The sequence below is a fragment of the Microcaecilia unicolor genome, chromosome 5 (assembly GCF_901765095.1).
Source record: "Microcaecilia unicolor chromosome 5, aMicUni1.1, whole genome shotgun sequence".
Classification (NCBI taxonomy): domain Eukaryota; kingdom Metazoa; phylum Chordata; class Amphibia; order Gymnophiona; family Siphonopidae; genus Microcaecilia; species Microcaecilia unicolor.
In genome coordinates this window covers 182271980-182295391 of record NC_044035.1, presented here as the reverse complement: position 1 = coordinate 182295391, position 23412 = coordinate 182271980, and the positions used below count along the sequence as shown (strand labels likewise).

General features: G+C 43.6%; 1 protein-coding gene across 1 annotated transcript in view; it reads right to left on the bottom strand.

The window, feature by feature from the left end:
* Nucleotides 1–23412, bottom strand: part of LOC115471307 (chymotrypsin-like protease CTRL-1) — a 49898-nt gene that overhangs the window by 22172 nt on the left and 4314 nt on the right. The window contains exons 2-3 of the mRNA XM_030205009.1: nt 11436–11539; nt 8769–8848 (exon numbers count right to left, since the gene is read on the bottom strand). Of these exons, the coding sequence (XP_030060869.1) occupies nt 8769–8848; nt 11436–11539 (184 nt within the window). The remainder of the gene's footprint in view (nt 1–8768; nt 8849–11435; nt 11540–23412) is intronic.

Sequence of the window (23412 nt, the reverse complement as noted above, 5' to 3'; positions counted from 1 at the left end):
TCTCCAAGCTGAAGAGTCCTAGCCACTTTAGCCTTTCCTCATAGGGAAGTCGTCCCATCCGCTTTATCATTTTCATCGCATTCTCTGCACCTTTTCTAATTCCACTATATCTTTTTTGAGATGTGGCGAGCAGAATTGAACACAATATTCGAGATGCGGTCGCACCATGGAGCGATACAAAGGCATTATAACATCTTTATTTTTGTTTTCCATTCCTTTCCTAATAATACCTAACATTCTGTTTGCTTTCTTAGCCGCAGCAGCACACTGAGCAGAAGGCTTCAATGTATCATCAACGACGACACCTAGATCCCTTTCTTGGTCTGTGACTCCTAATGTGGAACCTTGCATGACGTAGCTATAATTCGGGTTCCTCTTTCCCACATGCATCACTTTGCACTTGCTCACATTAAACGTCATCTGCCATTTAGACGCCCAGTCTCCCAGTCTCGTAAGGTCCTCTTTTAATTTTTCACAATCCTCCCTCGATTTAACGACTTTGAATAACTTTGTGTCATCAGCAAATTTAATTACCTCACTAGTTACTCCCATCTCTAGGTCATTTATAAATATGTTAAAAAGCAGAGGTCCCAGCACTGACCCCTGGGGAACCCCACTAACTACCCTTCTCCATTGAGAATACTGACCCTACTCTCTGTTTTCTCTTTTAACCAGTTTTTAATTCACAATAGAACACTACCTCCTATCCCATGACTCTCCAATTTCCTCTGGAGTCTATCATGAGGTACTTTGTCAAACACCTTCTGAAAATCCAGATATACAATATCAACCGGCTCACCTTTATCCACATGTTTGTTCACCCCTTCAAAGAGATGTAGTAGATTGGTGAGACAAGATTTCCCTTCACTAAATCCATGTTGACTTTGTCTCATTAATCCATGCTTTTGAATATGCTCTGTAATTTTATTCTTAATAATAGTCTCTACCATTTTGCCTGGCACCGTGGAGGAGTAGCCTAGTGGTTAGGGTGGTGGACTTTGGTCCTGGGGAACTGATGAACTGAGTTTGATTCCCGTGGAGGAGTAGCCTAGTGGTTAGGGTGGTGGACTTTGGTTCTGGGGAACTGATGAACTGAGTTCAATTCCCGGCACAGGCAGCTCCTTGTGACTCTGGGCAAGTCACTTAACCCTCCATTGCCTGCCGCATTGAGCTTGCCATGAGTGGGAAAGCGCGGGGTACAAATGTAACTAAAATAAAACTCAGACTCACCGGTCTATAATTTCCCAGATCTCCTCTGGAACCTTTTTAAAAAATCGGCGTTACATTGGCCACCCTCCAATCTTCCAGTACCACGCTCGATTTTAAGGATAAATTACAAATTACTAACAATAGCTCCGCAAGCTCATTTTTCAGTTCTATCAGAATTCTGGGATGGATACCATACGGTCCAGGAGATTTGCTACTCTTCAGTTTGTAGAACTGCCCCATTACATCCTCCAGGTTTACAGAGAATTCATTAAGTTTCTCCGACTCGTCAGCTTCGAATACCATTTCCGGCACCGGTATCCCACCCAACTCTTCCTTGGTGAAGAACGAAGCAAAGAATTCATTTAATCTTTCCGCTACGGCTTTGTCTTCCCTGATCGCTCCTTTTACTCCTCGGTCATCTAGTGGTCCAACCAATTCTTTTTTCGGCTTCCTGCTTTTAATATACCTAAAACATTTTTACTATGTGTTTTGCCTCCAACGCAATTTTTTTTTCGAAGTCCCTCTTAGTCTTCCTTATCAGCGTTTTGCATTTGACTAGACATTCCTTATGCTGCTTCTTATTATTTTCAGTCAGTTCCTTCTTCCATTTTCTGAAGGATTTTCTTTTAGCTCTAATAGCTTCCTTCACCTCACTTTTTAACCACGCCGGCTGTCGTTTGGTCTTCCGTCCTCCTTTTTTAATATGCGGAATATATTTGGCCTGGGCTTCCAGGATGGTGCTTTTGAACAGCATCCATGCCTGATGTAAGTTTTCTTTTTCACCGTTCTTCTCATTTTATCATAGTCTCCTTTTTTAAAGTTAAACGCTAACGTATTTGATTTCCTATGTATACTTACTTCATAGCTAATATCAAATCCGATCATATTATGATCACTGTTATCAAGCGGCCCCAGCACCATTACCTCCTGCACCAGATCATGCGCTCCACTAAGGACTAGGTCTAGAATTTTTCCTTCTCTCGTCGGCTCCTGTACCAGCTGCTCCATAAAGCTGTCCTTGATTTCATCAAGGAATTTTACCTCCCTAGCATGCCCCGATGTTACGTTGACCCAGTCAATATCAGGGTAATTGAAATCACCCATTATTTGTTTGCGTCCCTAATTTCCTTTAACATTTCTGCATCCGTCTGTTCATCCTAGGCAGGCGGACGGTAGTACACTCCTATCACTATCCTTTTCCCCTTTATACATGGACTTTCAATCCACAGTGATTCCAAGAAGTGTTTTGTTTCCTGCACAATTTGCAATCTATTTGATTCAAGGCTCTCGTTAATATACAATGCTACCCCTCCACCAATTCGATCCACCCTGTCACTACGATATAATTTGTACACCGGTATGACAATGTTCCACTGGTTATCCTCCTTCCAGCAGGTCTCAGAGATGCCTATTATATCTAATTTTTCATTTAGTGCAATATATTCTAACTCTCTCATCTTATTTCTTAGGCTCCTGGCATATAGACATTTCAAAGTATGTTTGTTGTTCCTATTTACATCATGCTTAGTACTTGACAGTATTAATTTGCAATCTTTTGTCTGATTTTTATTTAAGGACACCTGATCTACTACAGTCTCTTTTGCAACCTCACTATCAGGATATCCTATCTTCCCTACAGAGCAATTCCAACATACCATAATAGCAGTTACTTCCACAAATCACACAGCAAGCACCTACCTAGAAAAAGGCAGTATCACAAACAATGTAGTGAGCACTAGAACATTAATAAATCTACTGGAAAACTAAATAAACCAGATTAGAACAGATTGATCGTGCAGTCAATGCGAACAGAAAATCACATCTCTTTCACACACATAGAACCCAGGCCCTGGAACTCGCTGCTGCAGGATGTGGTAACAGCAGTCAGAGTATCTAGGTTTAAAAAAGGTTTGGACAAGTTTCTGGAAGAAAAGTTCATAGTCTGTTATTGTGATGGATATGGGGGAAGCCACTGCTTGCCCTGGGATTGGTAGTATGAAATGTTGCTACTAATTGTGTTTCTACAAAAATAATAGGGGAAAACTGTTACTCCTCAATAAGAAATTTGAAAAAACAAAGGAAGTAGCAAAACTGAACAACAGTGGTGAGAAACATTAAACTATATAAGCAAAAAATCCCAACAAATTTTAATAAGGAAAAACCAGATAGGAGGCATCATAGAGCAAATCAAATTGGCTATGTGATCTCCTATTGCACAAAGCTATCCCGGATCTGCAGCACTTCAGACATGTTAATTACTTGCCTCCTATACTGGATCAAACCTTTTATTTCTACTCATATTTAATTTCTAATTTTTAATGTTTTTGAGAATTTTCAGTGAAATAAAAATCAGCAACCCCAGTACTTAAGTGACAACACAAGGGACAGCACTAAGGAAAAGACATGTATTAACATGTATGAAGTGCTGCAGATCTAGAATAGCTTTGTGCTATAGGAGATCACATAGCCGATTTCATTTGCTCTATGTTTAAGAGTGTTCTGTCTTACATACACATGTTTTAGAAATGGTTTCTTATTTTGATTATTGGCCATCTTAATATTTGATCATATGTATTTTATTATAATTTATTAACAATCTCCTTTTGTGATTATGCCTGTTATGTTTAATTCTTATGCACTACTCCCTTATGGATTGCAACATTATGTGCTTATTTTAGTCCATCTGATTTATTACATTTTATTATATTATTTGATTACTATACTTTAGTTTTTACGCATTTTATGTGATGCAGTCCTTTTATGTTTGTATTCATATTTGTGTTTTTATACATGTCCTATTATTTTTAGACCCCTGATGTAGGCTTCACCCTGAAACACAGTACTGTGTTGGGCAGTGGCGTAGCCAGAAAACCAATTTTGGGTGGGCCTGAGCCCAAAGTGGGTGGCACAAAAGTTTCTCTGCCTCGCCCTACCTTCACCTCAAAATATAAATACTTTAGCTCAGGGGCATAGCCAGACACCCAATTTTGGGTGGGCCTGGGCTCAAGATGGGTGGGCAGAAGAACCTCACCCCATCCCACAGGTGATTTGGTCTCGCCTTCTCTCACCTGCATGCTATATGGACTCTCAAACATCCCCCCTCTCCTGTATACCTTTTAAATAGCAGATTTTCAACAGCAGCGAGCAGCAACTAATACACACTGCTCAAGTTGGCCCCATACCCTTCCCTCTGATGCAACTTCCTGTTTCCGCCTAGGCAGAAATACATCAGAGGGAAGGCTGTGGGGCTGGTGCAAGCTCTATGTATGTCACTGCTCACTGCAGGTGAAGATCTGCTAATTACAAGGTATGCAGGAGAGACACGTTGGGAGTTTTCAGCTGGTGGGGCTTGGGGATCCCTGCCAGCCACATCATAGGTATGCTGCTACTGGGTGGGCCTGAAGCCAAAGTGGGTGGGCCTGGGCCCACCCAAGCCCACCCTTGGCTACGCCACTGCTTTAGCTAATGAGGATCCTCAAACTCTGTCAGTTGAAGACTTCCTCTGAAAGTGGCCAGAACTTCCCTTTACCAAGCTTGGCAGGCAGCAGCAACATCCCTAAGCGACCAAAGCTGGCACCCCTTGCATCCTTAGTTGTCAGTAACTCAAAGATGCTGTCGGCAACTGCAGAGCTTGGTAGAAGGGAGCTCTGACTGCCTTTGGAGGATGGATGCTTGGGGAGCCCCACCAGCTATAAAGCAAGGGTAAGGGCCAGTGTTAGACATGCTCTGGCCCAGGTCAGAAAATAAAGGAGGGCACTCTCTCCAATCCCCTCTCTTCCCTGCCGCCCTTCCGATTTCTGTACCTGCCATTACTATCACACTGACAGACCCTCACCAAAAACAGAACAAGGGATCACAAGTTAGAAATAAAAATATTTACACAAAAATTGAATTGAGAACCCCAAGAAGTTAAACTTAACATGTACTACAACCCTGAAGAAATAAAAACAAAAATGCATTTCCTTTGTACTGAACCAATGCAAAGACATTTGCTATGCACTTTTCACAAAGCTAACATATTCCATTTAAACATTCAAAATAAAATGCTTTTTTCTACTTTTGATGTCTGGACATTTTATTTTTCCATTATGTTGCTTCTAATTTCCTGGCGTCTACTAATTCTCCTTCAAGTGACTGCTGTGCATTTGTCTTTTCTCCTCTCTACTGTCTATTCCCTCACTACATCTACCTCTGACAATACTGATCATTCCTTTTTAGCTGCTTCCTCTTTTTTTTTTATTTTCTGCCTCTCTGTCAACTCAAATTTTACTCTCTTTCTCGCCTTTCTTCTTCTTTTTACTTTACAGCTGCCTATCAGATCGTCATCTTCTCTCACCCATTACCTCTCCCATTACCCAACTCACTCCTTCTCCAGCAATTCCCTTTCATCTTTAATCTACTCCCCATTACTATATTTCTATCTTCTGTAATCACTATCCTCTCATCCATTTCCTTGCCACCCTCTTCCTCCTCCCCCTCCAGCATCTCCCACATGGTTCCACCATTCCCAGCATCTTCCTCCATCCACCCTTCTAGCTCCCTGTCCCTTCTCTTCTCTCCACCCGTCCCTTCTCTCCTCCCCATGGTCCAGCATTTCTCCCTCTCTCTTCCCTCACTCCCATTGTCTGGCATCTTTCCATCATTCTCATTTGCTCCTGGATCCAATATCTCCCTCTCTCCCCTCTCCTATGAATCTCCCCTGCCTCTCATCCAACCCCATGTCCTACATCTCCCCCTCTCTCCCATTGTCCACATCCTTCTTTCCTCCTCCCTTGTACCCCAGATCCAATAGCTGTCTTCCCCCTCCTTCCCATGCAGCATTCTCGTCCTTCATCCACCATGTCCAACATTTCTGTCTCTTTCCCACTGTCCACCATCTCTGTCTCCCCCTCCCTTGTGCCCCAAGTCCAATCTTTCTCCTCCTCCCATACAGCATCTCTCCCTTCTTCCCATCCTCTGTTATGCCCAACATTTCTCCCTCTCTTCTCCGTGCACCATCTCTCCCTCCTCTCCACCCCTATATACAAGATTTCTCCCTTTCTTGCCCCCCTCTACCCCTTTGTCTCTCTCTCTCTCTCTCTTCCTTTCCTCCACCCTCATGCACCATCTCTCCCTCCTCTTCACCTGTGTCCAACATTTCTCCCTGTGTTCTCCCTCCCCCTCCATGCAACATTTCTCCTTCTCCATCCACCCCATATCTCTTGTCCCTATCCCCCTCTCCCTCCAGGCAGCATTTCTCCCTCTCCTCCCACTATACAAGATTTCTCCCTCTGCTCCACTGCCTACCCAGTACCTTGGCTGAGTGAGCACCAAATGTAGCTATGCGCACCTCTCCCCAGGCTCCACTTCGTCGCATGATCATCGCTCCCTGCACTCTTCCTCTCTCCCGCCATGATGCACGCAGCGCTGCCATTCACACAGGCAGCCGCGCCTCCCCCCGCCGTGTCCATCCGGTCCTCTGATGCACTTCCTGTTAGGACCGGATAGACGCGGCAGGGGAGAGCACAGCTGCCTGCATGAATGGCAGCACCGCGCGACAGGCGAGAAGAAGAATGCAGAGCGATGCAGGGAGCGAAGAAGGATGTGAATGGGCGCCTGGGCGGGCCTGGAGGGAAAGTGGGTGGGCCTGGGCCCATTCAGGCCCACCCGTGGCTACGCCCCTGGTGTTGGGTCTTGAAGAATAAAGATTTTATTACATTTCTCATCCTTCTGTCATTTTTGTGGAAGAGCCCTGCTACCTTCAGTACTTCTTCTGCTGGTTTCTTCCTATGTAGTGACACACAGTCCCCCGCTTTTGCAGTGTCCAATCTAAGTAATGTTTTAAATCACATTTTTTTGGGGGTGGGAGGGGGTTATTGACCATTGGGGGAGAAAAGAGAGGTCATCCCTCATTCTCTCCAGTAGTCATCTGCTCATTTAGGGCACCTTTTTGTGACTTATTCGTTAGAAAAACAGGTCTAGCTCAAACCATCTTAGTTTTAGTCCTGGACACTTTCGTTTTGTCCCATTATGGCTGAAAAATGTCCAAGTGATAGGAACGCCCAGATCCTGCCCTTAAGACGCCCCTGACATGCCCCCTTGAGATTTGAATGCACTTCTAATGGACTTTATACAAAAACGTCTAAAAATTGGTTTTGAAAATACCAATTTGGACGTTTTTGTGAGAAAAATGTCTAAATGCATATTTGTGCCAATTTTTGGACATTTTTCTCTTTTGAAAATGAGATCCTAAGTGAAACAAGACAAAGATCGGACTGTTTTTTATGTGGTCCAATTTGTCCTGTTAACTTAGTTGGTAACGTGCTGAAATAAGCACCTAATTGCGAAAGTGCCAACTCTAGTTCTGGACTGCCCATAAAGTCACTGACTATGGCTTTAGCGGTTAGTGCTCATATTCAGCGGCACTAACTAGTTAAGGGCTACTGAAAATCAGCGGATAATCCCATACAAAGGATTTTAACTAGGCAGGAGCAACTCTTGCCCAGTTAAAGTGCTTTGAATATCAACCCCTTAGTTCAGCTCTGTTATTTGCAGGCCTAAACTAAACATATAAGTTATCCAGACAGTGGCTGAATATTTTATATCTAAGAATAATTTGAATTCAATTTGATATTAGGGGATATAAATCTACATTTAGAACTGATGTTAGACCACTGCCTCTATCTTTATGCTTTTTTTTTTTTAGATAATTTGTATTTTGGATTGACCTTAGCCCACTTGACACACGAAAAAGGACATCAACTAGATCTTATCACTTATACTAACAATAACCCTCATGAGGTCATGGTTGCAGATTTAAACTGCTCTCCAACATTATGGTCAGGTCATTACATAGCTCAATTTACCATTTACTGGAAACAATTTAAATCAAGAAAAGCCGATCATACAAATAGAATTAGCTATCCCATGAGGGGGAAAATAGACCATAGTTTGTTTTGGCAGAATAGAATCCATAATACCAAACAACAGTATGGACTACCCCCTAATATTAGCCTCCACTCATCCTGACGACATTCGCCAAACATGGACAAGATCAGCAGGATGAGCAGAGGCTAATATTTGGGGACTTCCTTGAAAAAGCGATTTAGCGAAACATGTGCTGTGTTGCTGTGTCGGAGAAGAGTGTCCCTAAGCCCACTAGATCAGAGTGTATATTTTAAAGATGAGTATAATAATTTCATGACAATATAATTTGAAGAATATAAGAAGTTTATTTATGCATAAAAAGATTTTGAAAAACATAAACAACATAGGAAGGAGGTGGTCAAGGAACCAGTGAAGACTTGAGTATGTAAGACATTGTGCATGAGCAGATTTAACATAGTGCATTACTGCTGAGGTTCATCGACCAACCCTTTACTTGCGTTGATCTTCTGGAGTTTGCGGATGTCTATGAAGTATATTAAACATACCGAGGTGTTTGTTATATAAATCCAGTATTTAATTAAAGAAGTGCCTGGCTGGTTTGGTCCTTTTAACTATGTTAATGTCATTAGCGTATGTTAGCTGTTAGTAAGTGACCCCCAAATGTTATACTTATGCAGAATTAACTATATTACCTCACGCTGCAGTGGGCAGCTGTCACCACCCAGAACTGGTTGATAAGAGATCCACCACAAAAATGAAAGCCGCTTCCATCCTAAATAATATTGAAAAAGAGCAGAGAGGAAAAAGACTATCAGCTCTGTTTGTGAAGCCATAGGACCACAAAGGCTGCAACATAATCAGTTCTCAGATGGTGCACCTAAAATGTAAGAACAATAAAGAATCTAGAACCAATCCCTCAACATATTACACTTAGAGAAGTGTCTAAGAGGGAAAAGTTTTTTTAGGAGTATAGGAGATTTCAGTATAGGCTACACTTGCAGTAGAGCATTTAGTCTCAATGAAACAATCCACCAATTGGCTCACATATTGGTATATGGATAGAGGGATTTATAAATACAAAAATATATTTTTTTAAAAATATGTCTAAAAATATCGGAGTTAATGCAGGAGACTTATGATGTATAGAGCGGTCAGGTGAGCCGATTGACGGCTTGTTTTGTTTAGACTAAATGCTCTGCTGCAGGTGCAGCCTATATTGAAATCTCTTCTAATCCTAAAAATCTTTTCCCTCTTAGACACGTCTCTAAGATCAGGGCCCTGTTGATATGTTGCGGGATTGGTTCTAGATTCTTTATTGTTGTTTATTTTTACCTCTCACTGTTGAAGTTCATTTAACCTTTGAAGTGTTTTGAATTGTACTTAATATGTAAGAGCAGCATGTGGCACATTGCCACATTGTGGGTTTAATTCAAAAAGGAACAAGGCAAATCTCGTATGTGGGTGTAAATATTTACTATTTTATGCTTTTTAAAAATCTGCTCTTTTTTTTTTGTCAAAACTGGAGTTCCATCAATACAAAAATTATAACTACAATTTAAAACTAACACAATAAGTAATACATAATAGTACAATATAAACAGCAGAAAACAATGAACCAGATGAGAATATACAAGTCTAGCGCAAGGCAAATTTATAGAGCACATTTTGTGACTCCATGATTTGCAGGCCTATATATCTTGCTTCTGGGTTGACTGGAGACTGCCCAACCTGTTCACTGGTAAAAGTGCACATGCTGTTCAATAACATGCTATTGCCTTATTTATTTATTTTTGATTTAGCTCAGGACTTTTCAACAGTAGCTTCAGCTACTTACCATCTAACCTTCTATGAGCAGGTATACAGAACACTGCCCCTCACCCTTAAGATGGATCCCTCAGGTACTGTGAGCCACCTTAAAAGCCTTAGCCCCACCCAGGAAGCAAGTGAGACAGAAGGGATGGAACTATAAAAGGCAGGACCAGAGTGGGGTTAAGGAGGCCCATGGAAGGAAGGACTGAAGCCCTAGCATATGCCTTCACTGAATACTTCTAGCTGATATGACCTGGCTGAGGTAAGCCAATCTTTTATTTGAAGACTTGTGAGTCTTGTTTTGAGGTCTGGCTGGAGCAGGGCCATAGCTACAAGTGGCCTGGGTGGGCCCAGGCCACCCATATTTGGCTCAGCCCACCCAGTCTTATTGATCACCAATCAAGTACCAGATACCCTGCACAGACACAGTACTCCAATCATGTTAGTAATTGTGTAGAAAACAGTGAAGCATCTCCTAACGCCTTGCTTTGTTTGCTGCTGCTCGGGTCGGGAGTCGAGCATCAGGGGAGGGGTCTCCACTCTGCTATTCTTAGGGTGGTTTACTTCTCTCTGCTGCTCTGCCTCCATTCCCCACAGTTGCCTGCTACTATTGCAGGCAGCTGCTCTAGTCTTTGCTCATTAATGCTCTTGACTGCCTATGCAGTGTGCGCATTGATCTGGCACAGCCAGGTTTCTTGAATCTCTCCAGTGGGAGTGAGAGAGATGATCCACCGAATGCGGGAGACTTGGCAAGTCTGCCTGTGGCTGACAGGGCCCAAACACAGTCTGAGGCTGTTGGCTGCCACACCCCAAACACACAGCCTACAAACTGTTCTCTTTTTCTCTCTCTGAGGTCCACCGCAGGGCAACACTCAGAAGTTTCAAATCAAATGTGGTTTACCTCAGCCAAGTCACGGTCACCTCAGAAGTTTCAAATCAAATGTGGTTTACCTCAGCCAAGTCACGGTCACTTAGACATAAGTTGTAAAGGCATATGGTGGAGCTTCAACTCTTCCTTCCCTAGGCCTCTCTAATCCCAGTCTGGCCCTATCTTTTATACTTCCTCTTTCCTTTACCTTCGACTCCACCTCTCCCACCTCACTTCCTCCCTGGGTGGGACTAATGGGTTTAAAGTGGCTCAGGTTATCTGAGGGACTATCCTTAAGGGTGAGGGGCAGTATTCTGAATACTCCCTTGCATAGGCCTTATGGGCTAGACAGAATTTTAAACCATAAATGATATTGAATAGGCGACCTGCAGAGAATTACCTCCTTACTGCGCAGGGAAATAAAAACACAAAGCGCAGAATGTTTTCTTTCTGTAATTCATGTTATCAGGCAATAGGATAGTTATTGTCCGATAATCTCACCTAATTGTATCATGAAATCAATTTAGGAGCTTTTAATAACTGAGTGTGCACAAAACAGATGTTAAATTGCAAACTAAACAGTCATGTATAATATAAGATAAACCATTACAAGTAAACCCTAATGCTGTTTTCCAGCATCTGTACAAATAGCTTGCCCTGTTTTGGGGTAACGACACAATACCTGGAGGGATACTTGCCAGGGCCAGGAGCCAGGGACTGCATTCTCACCATTTACTATCCTGTTGTAGTTGCTGATAGTGGGCTTGATAGCTGGAATCCCACAGCCTGCACAGCAAAAAAAAAACCAAAAAAGCACTTTAGTTGCAATGACAAAAATTGCACTTTCACAATGAGCAGAGTAATAGCTCTGTCCCCTGTACTTCTGCTCAGTTGTTGGAAACTCTAGCGTACCTATGGTGGGGTGATGGGGGTAGTCTGCCCTGGGTGCCGGGAGCAAGGGGGTGCGCGGAACAGGCACATGGCTGTCAGTTCTGCCAGTCCCCTGCCCTGCAACAGGAAGTTGACGTCAGAGGGTGCAGGGGACCAGCAGAACCGGAAGATGCATGCCTGCTCCGTGCACCCCCTTGCTTGGAGGAGGGGTGTGTGCAGTGGTGTGCTGGAGTAGGCTCTCACAGGCTCGCAAGAGCCAGTTGTTAAGTTTTTAAGAATTTTGGGAGCCGGTTGTTAAAGTAGGGCCCTCCATGGCTACTTTAACAACTGGCTCCCAAAATGTGGGCTTGGGCCCCCTGCTGAATTATCTTTTACTTTGCTGGTGGGGATGCTGAGCCCTGCCAGCCAAGTAAATAGACTACTGCTGCTCCCCGCTCCTTGTTTCCAGCTCTGGGCAGCAGGCTGGGACTTCTCGAGCATGTGAGAGAAGTTCCAGCATGCTGCTCAGCGCAAGACGTTGGGAGTGGTGGCAGTCCATTTATTGGCTGCCAACAAAGGTATGCCTAGCAAGCCCGCATGAAGGAAGGGAGGAGAGAGAGGCAAGTGTTGCTCCCCCCCCCCCCGACCACCCCTGGCCCTTCCAACTGCAGAGCTGGCTACGTCCGGAGAAAGAGCCTGTTGTTAAAAATTTACCAGCACACCCCTGGGTGTGTGCGATGCCTAGGGAGGGGGTGGGCCCTGCCCTGGGAGCCATATAAGGTAGGTACACCGCTGGTTGAAAAATCTACTCCTCTGCCATAAACCAATCCAACAATGCAGTTCAAGGCTACTCTTTTCCAGTAATAATAACCGTCCCAATATCCAGCCGGTGCGATGACTGTACTAAGCTAAGCTCTGGTACCAGCACTTAACTTAGTAAGCACATTTGGTACTGCTATCTGTATAGCTAGTGGCACTGAATATGTTGGAGTTAACAAGCGCTTAATTGGCAGTAATTAGGAGTTATGTGCAAATCTGCCACATGCCCTATTCTATAACATGCACACCTAAATTTCATAGCACTGCAAATTGGGTGTGGTCATGGGAGGGGCATGGGAGGATCAGGGGCGCTCCCAGAAATCAGGAACACTGTCATAGAATACTGGCATTTGCACACCTAATTGGTTGGGTGCCAGCATTTACACCAGACTTTGTACAGTGTGGTTAACATGCCGCCACTGTGGAGATAATTCTATAAAGTGGGCGCTAACATTTATGCATTGATCATGTGCATAGATGGCTAGAATAATTGTATATATTCAGATAAATGCCAAACTTTTGCCTAAATGCTATCTGTAAATATGCCCATATCTTACATACTGAGGGGCCCTTTTACTAAGCCGCCCTAAAAGTGCCCTGCGCTGTTGTTAGCTCAAGGATTCCCACGCTCTGTGGACACTTTTAGCATGGCTATAAAATGGCCACAGTTTCGCTTGTGCCATTAATGGCCATGCGCTAATTTCCCAATTAGCGTGTGGTAATTACTGTGTGAGCCCTTACTGCCACCTATTTTATAGGTGCTAAGGGCTCCCATGCTAATTGATTAGCGCAGGTCACTCTGCTTCCATACACGCCCCCCTTCACTAAAACTATTTGATATTTTTTAGTGCAGGATCGGCGCACCATGATCCAAGAACAACCTTGGGACACCAATGTTTCTCTCTGTTTCTGCCTCCTTCCAGCCAGCATTTACATCCAGTACGTTCCCTCTTTCCATACTTTCCATCCAGTGTTTTCTCCATCTTTCTTCCATGTGAGAAGGGGATGGACTGGTAGAGCCATTAGCGGTGTAGCCTAGAAAGCAGCTCTGCACCCTTGTGCTGTTAAAAATTTTTTTTTTTTTTGCTGGAGGCAGCTAGGCTGGCAGGGGAGGCTGGGAGGAGGGTAAGTCAGCTGCTAGACTAGAGATGCCATTCCAAATACAGATGCCAATTATCAAACAGAGTTAAACGTTTACCATCAGTCAACATGAAATTTCACCATGGGGGTAATTCTATAGGGAGCTACCTATTTTTAGGCGGGGAAAAATGCATTTAAATGCTGATACTCTAGTTACATATGTGCAGTGGTGTGCTGGTAAATGTTTAACAACAGGCTCTCTCCCCGGTCCACCTCTGCGCCCCCCCCCCCCCCCAAATTGCAGAGCTGGCTATAGCTGGGAAGAGAGCCTGGGGGTGGGGGGCAATGCATTACTCTCTCCAGCACACCACTGAGCATATGGATGTACACAGAGGAAGTATTTGTTTCATCGATTAGAGTACTAATTTGTTCTACATTTTAAATCAGTGTCATTTGGAGGGGCTGGCTATAGAGACGCCCCCTGTATTCATGCAGAGATGTTAGTAAAGGGCCACCAAGTGACCAAAACAGACATCAGATGCAGATGTGATTCCATGTGCCCCAATGGAAAGAGAGTTTAATTCTATTTCCATTTAATTTCAATATACTCCATCTTTATAACACTAGACTTCCCAAAGGCAGATTACAGAAACCGATGAACAGTTAAGGAACAGAATATTCTCACTGAAATTTCTACATCTGTATTGTATAGAACAGTGCAGAAAAATGAGTACAAAATACAGAGATAACTGCTTGTTTCTACCAGTTTCCCATATCTAGATTTAAATATCATGAAATAAAAATTGAACATCACTAAAAGCTGTTTTAGTGATGATCAATTTTTATTTCAAGGTATTTAAATCTAGATATGGGAAGCTTTCAAATAAATTAAAAAGCTGTCAAATAAGTAAAATAGAAAATCTTTTGTCCTCCACCTTTGAAGGCACTGCCTAATGCTTATCAAACTGGCATAGCTTTAAACTTTTTACAGTAGGACCACACATTTATTTTAATAATCTTTTGCTACTGCTTTAGCACACGCACAGCATGCATTGCGGAACGGTCCCTGGACCCTTCTTACCTTACCCCCTACAGCCAAGCCAGCCATTAAAGAAAGAAGAACAGCTCAGAGCTCACATCCATCAGCCTCACACAGCCAAGGCCAAGCGCCACCGATGAGGACGGTGCGCTGAAGAGGGCCCTGGCCTGGGCCCCGCGTGCCCTCACATTGCTGCCTGCCTGCACTGCTTGAAGCCAGGAGCAGGAGGAGAAGAATATTGTTGAGCCAACTCACAACGGCGCTGCAGCTTCGGCTGAGCAAGACTTTCTCCTTCTCCTGGCTTCAAGCACTTTTGCAGGCAGCACAGTGTGGGGACGGGAGATGGGAAGTGTGTGGACACTGGACGGCTCACAGCAGCAGGCGACGATGACCGGACGACCGATGATCCTGTTCTGCGTGCAAGCAGGAAGTTGGTGGCACATGCGCATAGGCGGGAAGGTGAGACGCTGCCTTGTTTGTGCGCCACATAGGCGCCGTCTTTTTGAAAAATTGATTTACTACTACTACTTAGCATTTCTATAGCGCTGCCAGGGTTACGCAGCGCTGTACAAGTTTAGCATGGGGAAGGACAGTCCCTGCTCAAGAGAGCTTACAATCTAAAGGTTATAAACTATGTAGGGAAGGTGGTTAGGCGCCAAAAGCAAGGGAGAAGAGATGGGCTTTGAGTAAGGACTTGAAGATGGGCAGGGAGGGCGCATGGCGAATGGGCTCGGGAAGTCTGTTCCAGGCATAAGGTGATGCGAGGCAGAAGGGGCGGAGTCTGGAGTTAGCGGTGGTAGAGAAGATAGTAGTGATTTGTCCTGAGAGCGGAGGTTACAGGTGGGAACATACGGGGAGAGGAGGGTAGAGAGGTAAAGGGGGGCTGCAGATTGAGTGCACTTGAAGGTCAATAGGAGAAGCTTGAACTGTATACGGTAGCGGATCGGGAGCCAGTGAAGCGACGAGGAGAGGGGTGATATGAGAGTATCGATTCACGCGATAGATAAGACGTGCGGCGGAATTTTGGACAGATTGAAGGGGGGATAGATGGCTAAGCGGGAGGCCAGCGAGATTTAGGGGAGTGACCGCTCCCTCTGAGCCCCACCTAGCTACGCCACTGGGGTCCCCGTTTTAACAACTGGCTCGCAAAATTTTGGAAAAGATAACAACCGGCTCTTGCGAGCCGGTGCGAGTTGGCTCCAGCACACCACTGCATATGTGCATATGTGAAGCACAACAACACAGAGCCGTTCCTGGCTAGTTAATAAATAATGCTGAATATTGAGCAGACTGTTTCTAAAAAACAAAGTCCAAGGACTTCAGTGTACTTTGGGTTGTTTTATGTGCTCAATGCTTGGGTTCTATCCTAGGCCCTGACAGTGTTCTCTACCCCATCCCATCAAGATCCTTGAGTTTACAGTCTGTGTACTGGAGAGAAAGTTGTGCAGGATTGTATTCTTGGCCATAGACTAGACAGATATAAATCCCTTTTGTTGGTAGTGCCTCTGGGATGACCCTCAGCCTTAAATTGACAGAGGATCAACCACAATTGACTGGATAAATGTTAGATCAGGAAGTGTTAAGGAGGTAAAATTCTTAGATGTAATAAATGACTGCTTCTTGGAGCAACTGGTCCAAGAACCAACATGAGGGGGAGCTATTTTAGATCTAGTTCTTAGTGGAATGCAGGGCATGGTGCAAGAGGTAATGGTGTTGGATCCACTAGGAAACAGTGATCATAACATGATCAAATTTGAGCTGATATCTGGAGTGAAGTCAGTAAGGAAATTTACAACAATTTACAACAAAAAAATGATGAAAATGGTTAAAAAGAAGCTAAAAGAGTCAGCAGCAAAGGTTAGGATTTTAAAGCAGCCATGGACGTTGTTTAAAAATACCATTGTGAAAGCCAAGACCAGATGTATTCCACGTATTAACAAAGGTGGAAAGAACAGCAAATGAGAGCTAGCATGAAAGATGAAGTGAAAGTGGCTATTAGAGCCAAGTTAGCATCCTTCAAAGAATGGAAAAAGGATCTGAATGAAGAAAATATGAAGCAATATAAGCACTGTCAAACTAGATGCAAAGCATTGATAAAGAAGGCTACAAGAGAATATAAATAAAAACTTGTCATGGAGACAAAATCACATAGTAGCACCTTTTTCAGGTACATTAGAAGCAGAAAGCTTGTGATGGAATCCATGGGACCATTAGATCATGAAAGAGCAAAAAGGGCAGTCAAGGAGGACAAGGTCATAGTGGAAAGACTGAATTAATTCTTTGCTTTGGTTTTTATGGAAGAAGATGTATGAGATCTACCTCTACCGGAAATGGTTTTTAAGGGTGACAATGCAGAGAAACTGAAAGAAATCTCGGTGAACCTGGAAGACATATTGAGCCAAATCGGCAAGCTACAGACTGATAAATCACCTGGACCAGATGGTATACACCCCTTGGTACTGAAACAACTCAACAATGAAATTGCTGATCTGCTGTTAGTGATCTGTAACCTGTCATTAAAATCATGTGTAGTACCTAAAGACTGGAGGGTGGCCAATGTGACGCTGATTTTTAAAAAAGGTTTCAGGGATGATGTCGAAAAAGGTGAGCTGGTTGATGTGGAGGGGCATAATCGAACGGGAACGACCATCTCTAAGGGCGCCCATCTCTAAGGACGTCCCGGCGAAGGGGCGGGGAATCCCGTATTATCGAAACACGATGGGCAGCCATCTTTTGTTTCGATAATACAGTCGGGGATGCCCAAATCTTGAAATTTAAGTCGTCCCTAGAGATGGTCGTCCTTAGACTTGGACGTTTCTGATTTTCGGCGATAATGGAAACTAAGGACGCCCATCTCAGAAACAACCAAATGAAAGCCCTTTGGTAGTGGGAGGAGCCAGCATTCATAGTGCACTGATTCCCCTGACATGCCAGGACACCAACCTGGGCACCCTAGGGGGCACTGCAGTGGACTAACTGATGCACTAACTGAATGGAAAAAGCCCTTCCCTTACCGATCCCTTAGTGATTCAGAAAGGAACGGGCATGCATGAAGGAAATCGCATGCAAATGAGCTGCTCACTGTAGCTCATTTGCACATGATTTCCTTCCTAAGGAGGGGAAGCCAGTGCAGAGTAGCCAAGCATTATGTGTGGCTGCTCTGCACATGCCAAAGATGGCTTCATTCATGAAGACAAGCTGCGTATATACTAGCTGTCTACAACCTTAAACAAATTGCCATCTACAACCTTAGAAAAATACAAGTCCAGGTGAAAACGTCCAAGTGCTTGTCAGGGATGTCCTCGCTATATGTTCAAAATGTGATGTTTCTGTGAGAAGGATGTCCATGCCTGCTATGCCTCAGACACCCCCTTTATTTATTTGGATCACAAGTAGCAACAGTGGGATTTGAACTGGCCACCACTGGATTGCAAAACCAGGGCTCTAACCACTAGGCCACTCCTCCACTCCACGCCTTTGAAATTTGGCTGTCCCTGTGGGGGGGGGGGGGGGGGGAGGCAGTTCAGGACGTACAAAATGTTTGAAAGAAGGATGTCCACGCCTTCACTATGCCTCCGCTGACACACACATACCTCCCCTCCCAGGGACCTGCATACTGCTGCGATGGACCTGAGTATGACATTTCAGGCTGGCATAAAAAATTTTTAAAGTTGCTTTTTCCAGGGTAGGAGGGGGTTAGTTACCACTGGGGAGTCAGGGGAGGTCATCTGGTCAGTTCGCGCACCTTTTTGAGGCTTGGTCGTGAAAAAAAGAGGGACCAAGTAAAGTTGGCCAAATTCTCATCAGGGACGCCCTTCTTTTTTCCATTATCGGCCGAGGACGCCCATCTCTTAAGCATGCCCCAGTCCCACCTTCGGTATGCTGCCGACATGCCCCTGGGAACTTTGGTTGTCCCCGCGACGGAAAGCAGTTGAGGACGCCCAAAATTGGCTTTCGATTATGCCGATTTGGGCGACCCTGAGAGAAGGACGCCCATCTCACGATTTGTGTCGGAAGATGGGTGCCCTTCTCTTTTGAAAATGCCCCTGATAGTGTATCTAGATTTTCAGAAAGCTTTTGACAAAATTAAGGAGTCATGGGATAGGAGGCAATGTCCTTCTGTGGATTAAGAACTGGTTATTGGACAGAAAAGCAGAGGGTAGGCTTAAATGGCCATTTTTCTCAATGGAGGGGTGAATAGTGGAGTGCCGCAGAGATCTGTACTGGGACCAGTGCAATTTTACATATTTATAAATGATCGGGAAATAGGAACGATGAGTGAGGTGATTAAATTTGCAGATGACAAAAAACTATTCAAAGTTGTCAAAACATATGCGGATTGTGAAAAATTGCAGGAAGACCTTAGGAAACTGGAAGACTGGGCATCCAAATAGCAGTTGAAATTTAATGTGGACAAATGCAAAGTGATGCACATTGGGAATAATAATCCGAATCATAGTTACCTGATGCTAGGATCCACCTTAGGAGCCAGCACCCAAGAAAAAGATCTAGGTGTCTATAGAAAATACATTGAAATCTTCTGCCCAGTGTGTGGTGGTGGCCAAGAAAGCAAACAGGATGCTAGGAATTATTAGGAAAGAGATGCAAAATAAGACCAAGAGTATTATAATGCCTCTGTATCTCTCCATGAAGCAACCTCACCTTGAGAATTGTGTTTAATTCTGGTCGGTGTATCTCAAAAAAATATAGCAGAATTAGAAAAGGTTCAAAGAAGAGTGACCAAAATGATAAAGGGGATGGAACTCCTCCCGTATGATGAAAGTTTAAAGAGGTTAGGGCTTTGTGGAGTGGAGGAGTAGCCTAGTGGTTAGTTAAGTAGACCTTGATCCTGGGAAGCTAGGTTCAATTCCCACTCTAGCTCTTTGTGACCCTGGGCAAGTCACTTAACTTTTCATTGCCCCAGGTACAAACAAGTATCTGTATATACCATGCAAACCACAGAAAGGCAGTATATCAAGTACCATTGCTCTTTCAGCTTGGAAAAAAGATGGGGCAGGGATATGATTGCACTCTATAAAACCCCAAGTAGTATAAAAGTAAATCAATTTTTTACTCTTTCAAAAAGTACAAAGGCCAGAGAAACATGTGATGAAGTTACATGGAAATACTTTTTAAACAAATAGGAGGAAATATTTTTTCACGCAAAGAATTAAGTTCTGGAATTTGCTGCTGGAGGATCTGGTAACAGCAGTTAGTGTATCTGGGTTTTAAAAAGGTTTGGACAAATTCTTGGAGGAAAAGTCCATAGTCTGTTACTGAGATGGACATGGGGGAAGCCACTGCTTGCCCCAGGATTGATAGCATGGAATGTTTTCTACTAATTGGGTTTCTGCCAGGTACTTTTGATCTGGATTGGCCACATTGGAAACAGGATACTAGGCTAGATGGACCATTGGTCTGACCCAGAAAGGCTACTCTTATGTTGTTATGTTGAATTAAATATAACAGAGAAAACATGCAGAACATGACTCATGGTATTCTAACCAACCCTCTGCATATACACCTTTATGTGTATGTTAAGGCAGTTACAGGGTTTAGTTTGTTGTAGTCAGGCAATTAGAGAGGCGGTAAGGTAGTTTTTGGAGGTGAGGGTAGTGGGTGGGATGGAATTTGCAGGGAATTGTTTTTAGGGGTAGAAGCAGTTTGTAGAGTGTTGGGAAAGTAGCAAGGGAGAGTTTTTGAGGATGGGGCAACTATTGAGTTGGTGGGACAGTTGCAGCAGGGGATAGTTTTTGATGGTGAGGCAGTTTGCAGGATGGTAGGGAAGTTGATAGGGATAGTTTTTGGAGCTGGGGCAGTTAGCTGGGTTGTGGGACAGTTGTGGCAGTAGTATATGGGATTGAGGCAATTTGTAGGGTGGTAGGGCAGTTTTAAGTGGTAGTTTTTGGGGATGGTGTGGTTGTGAGGATAGTTCTTGGGCATGATGAAGTTTACAGGGTCATAGGGCAGTTGCGGGGAGTGGTTTTAGGGGTGGGGTAGTTTGCAATGTGGTGAAGCTGTTGAGAGGTATTTTGGGGGGGATGCAGCTGTTTGCAGGACAGTGATGCAATGACATGGAGTAGTTTATGGAAGGGGCAGTTTGTGGGATGGTGGAGCAGTTGTAATGGTGGAAGGGGCAGTTTGTGGGAAGGGTAGGTTTTGGGTATAAGGCAGTTTGTATAATGGTAGAACAGTTGTGTGAGAGTGGTTTTTTTGGAGTTTGGGTAGTTTTAAAGTTGTAAATGGGTAAGATTTGGAGGTGGGACAGTTCATGAGATGGAGCAGTTGTGATAGGTAGTTTTTGAAATTCTGGCATTTTGGTAGGGGGGGCAGTTGTAGGGGGGGCAGCTTAAGTGTTGGGAGAAGAGAGAACTGGGGAGAAGCAGTTTGAAAGGAAGAATTCCCTAACTGCTGTGTTTCACTACATGAAAGTTTCTATGCTACAGAAGCTGGAACTCTTCCCGTAGAAATACATTTGGGCCATTTTTGGGGGGTAGTTTTACTTCTCTTGAACCCCTATTCCAATTTGGCCCATTTTAAAACTCAATATGTCTTTTTTCTCATTTTTCTAGCATGCCAAATTTCATCCCATTCTGATAAATTTTCAGACACAGGGCCAGTCTGACCATTGCGCAATTGTATTAAACACCCTAGACGAACCTCCAGCCTTGTGCCATCTTAAATTAAATTTCTGGTCTCTAGCCCAATTTTCCCTTCCCTAAGAGTTTGATAATTAAACTCAACAATCATTTTCATTTCACAACAATCCTATAGAATTTGACAGCATACTTTTAATAAAAATTAAACTTGATGCCCTAGGCAACCACCTAGTCTTGCCTAATGGTTGGGCCAACCCCACAGGCAGAGCATGACTCATGTAATTCTTTTCATCCCCACTATATTATGTGGGTGTCGTGTGTCTGCATTGTCTGTGGATTGTTAGGTGTGTGGGTATGTGTGTACATGTGTATTTTTAGGGGATGAGGCAATGTATGAGTGCTGGTGCTGGTGCTGTTAGGGTGTCATTGTGAGAGCAGTTTGTGGGGTGATCAGGATGTTGTATGGGGTATTTCTTTTGGGGGGGGGGGTGATTCAATCCAATCCATTACTTGTAAACAGCGGTTAACAACAGAAGAACTCATGAATAGCATGAGGAATAAAAATCACTCAATGAAACAGAACAGTTGAATAAAAAATAATATCAAACATGACTGAATCTCTTTAAAACAATTCAAAATTTAAAACTCATCAAATAATGTTTTCAACTTCCTATGCAGTTCCATATAATCTGATTCCAAAACAAATTTGATCAGGAAGTTTATTCCAGATAGCAACCTTTTGGAAGGAAAACAAAGCGTTAAGCTGACACTTAAAACATAAGAATTAGAAATTTTAGTAAACACTTATCTCAAACTTGAGCAGAAATATAAAAAGAAAAAGAAAAATTTGAATAAAAAATTCTGAGGTGTTACAAGACATATGAGGAGAGACTTGTTAACCTGAACATGTATACCCTGGAGGAAAGGAGAAACAGGGGTGATATGATACAGACGTTCAAATATTTGAAACGTATTAATCTGCAAATGAACCTTTTCCGGAGAGGGAAAGGCGGTAGAACTAGAGGACGTGAAATGAGATTGAAGGGGGGCAGACTCAAGAAAAATGTCAGGAAGTATTTTTTCACGGAGAGAGTGGTGGATGCTTGGAATGCCCTCTCGCGGGAGGTGGTGGAGAGGAAATGGTAACAGAATTCAAACATGCGTGGAATAAACATAAAGGAATCCTGCTCAGAAGGAAGGGATCCCCAGAAGCTTAGCCGGTGGTGGGAGGCAGGGTTGGTGGTTGGGAGGTGGGGATAGTGCTGGGCAGACATATACGGTCTGTGCCAGAGCCGGTGGTGGGAGGTGGGGCTGGTGGTTGGGAGGCTGGGAAAGTGCTGGGCAGACTTATACGGTCTGTGCCCTGAAAAAGACAGGTACAAATCAAGGTAAGGTATACACAAAAAATGGCACATATGAGTTTATCTTGATGGGCAGACTGAGTGGACCATGCAGGTCTTTTTCTGCCATCATCCACTATGTTACTATGTTACTGTATAACACCTGAAAAACTAGACAAGTAACCTTAAAAATAATGTCTGCTTGCATGTGAAGCCAATAAAACTTTTTAATATATTCAGAAACACTTTCATAATTCCTTAAATGGAAAATCAATTGAACTGTCGTATTCTGCATTAATTGTAACTTATGTAGTAATTTATCATTCAAACCAACATATAAAGAATTGTAGTAATCCAGATGGGACAGCACTAACATCTGGACCAAAAGGGCAAAGTGAGAATTGTGAAAATAGGATCTAATCAATCTCAATTGTCGCATGCAATGAAAAGTTCTTTTCCACATATGATTAATTTGGGATTCAAAGGTTAAAGAAGAGTCCAAAATAACATTCAGAACTCTGGATTCTTTTTCCAACTTTAAGGTGTTCCTATCCCTCAACATAATTGTTGAAGGGATATTCTCATGCAAGTTTGCAAACCACAGGATCTTTGTTTTAGATTGATTCAATTTCATCAAATTCTCAGCAGCCCATTGCTCAATTTTATTCATGCAGGAGCAAGCAGCCACTGTGGTTTGTTTATGAGTGGGTTGGGCAGTTGTGAGGGGAGTTTCTTGGCTGGTGTACATGTAGGGGTAATTTTGAGGGGGTGAGGAAATTAGGTTTTGGGTGTGAGGGCAGTTTGTAGGGTGGGAAGCAATTGCAGGGGGGAGTAGTTTTGGTGATGGGGCAGTTTGTAGGGAATAATTTTGTGGGATGGGCAATTTGCAGGGAGAAAGTTCTGGGGATGGGG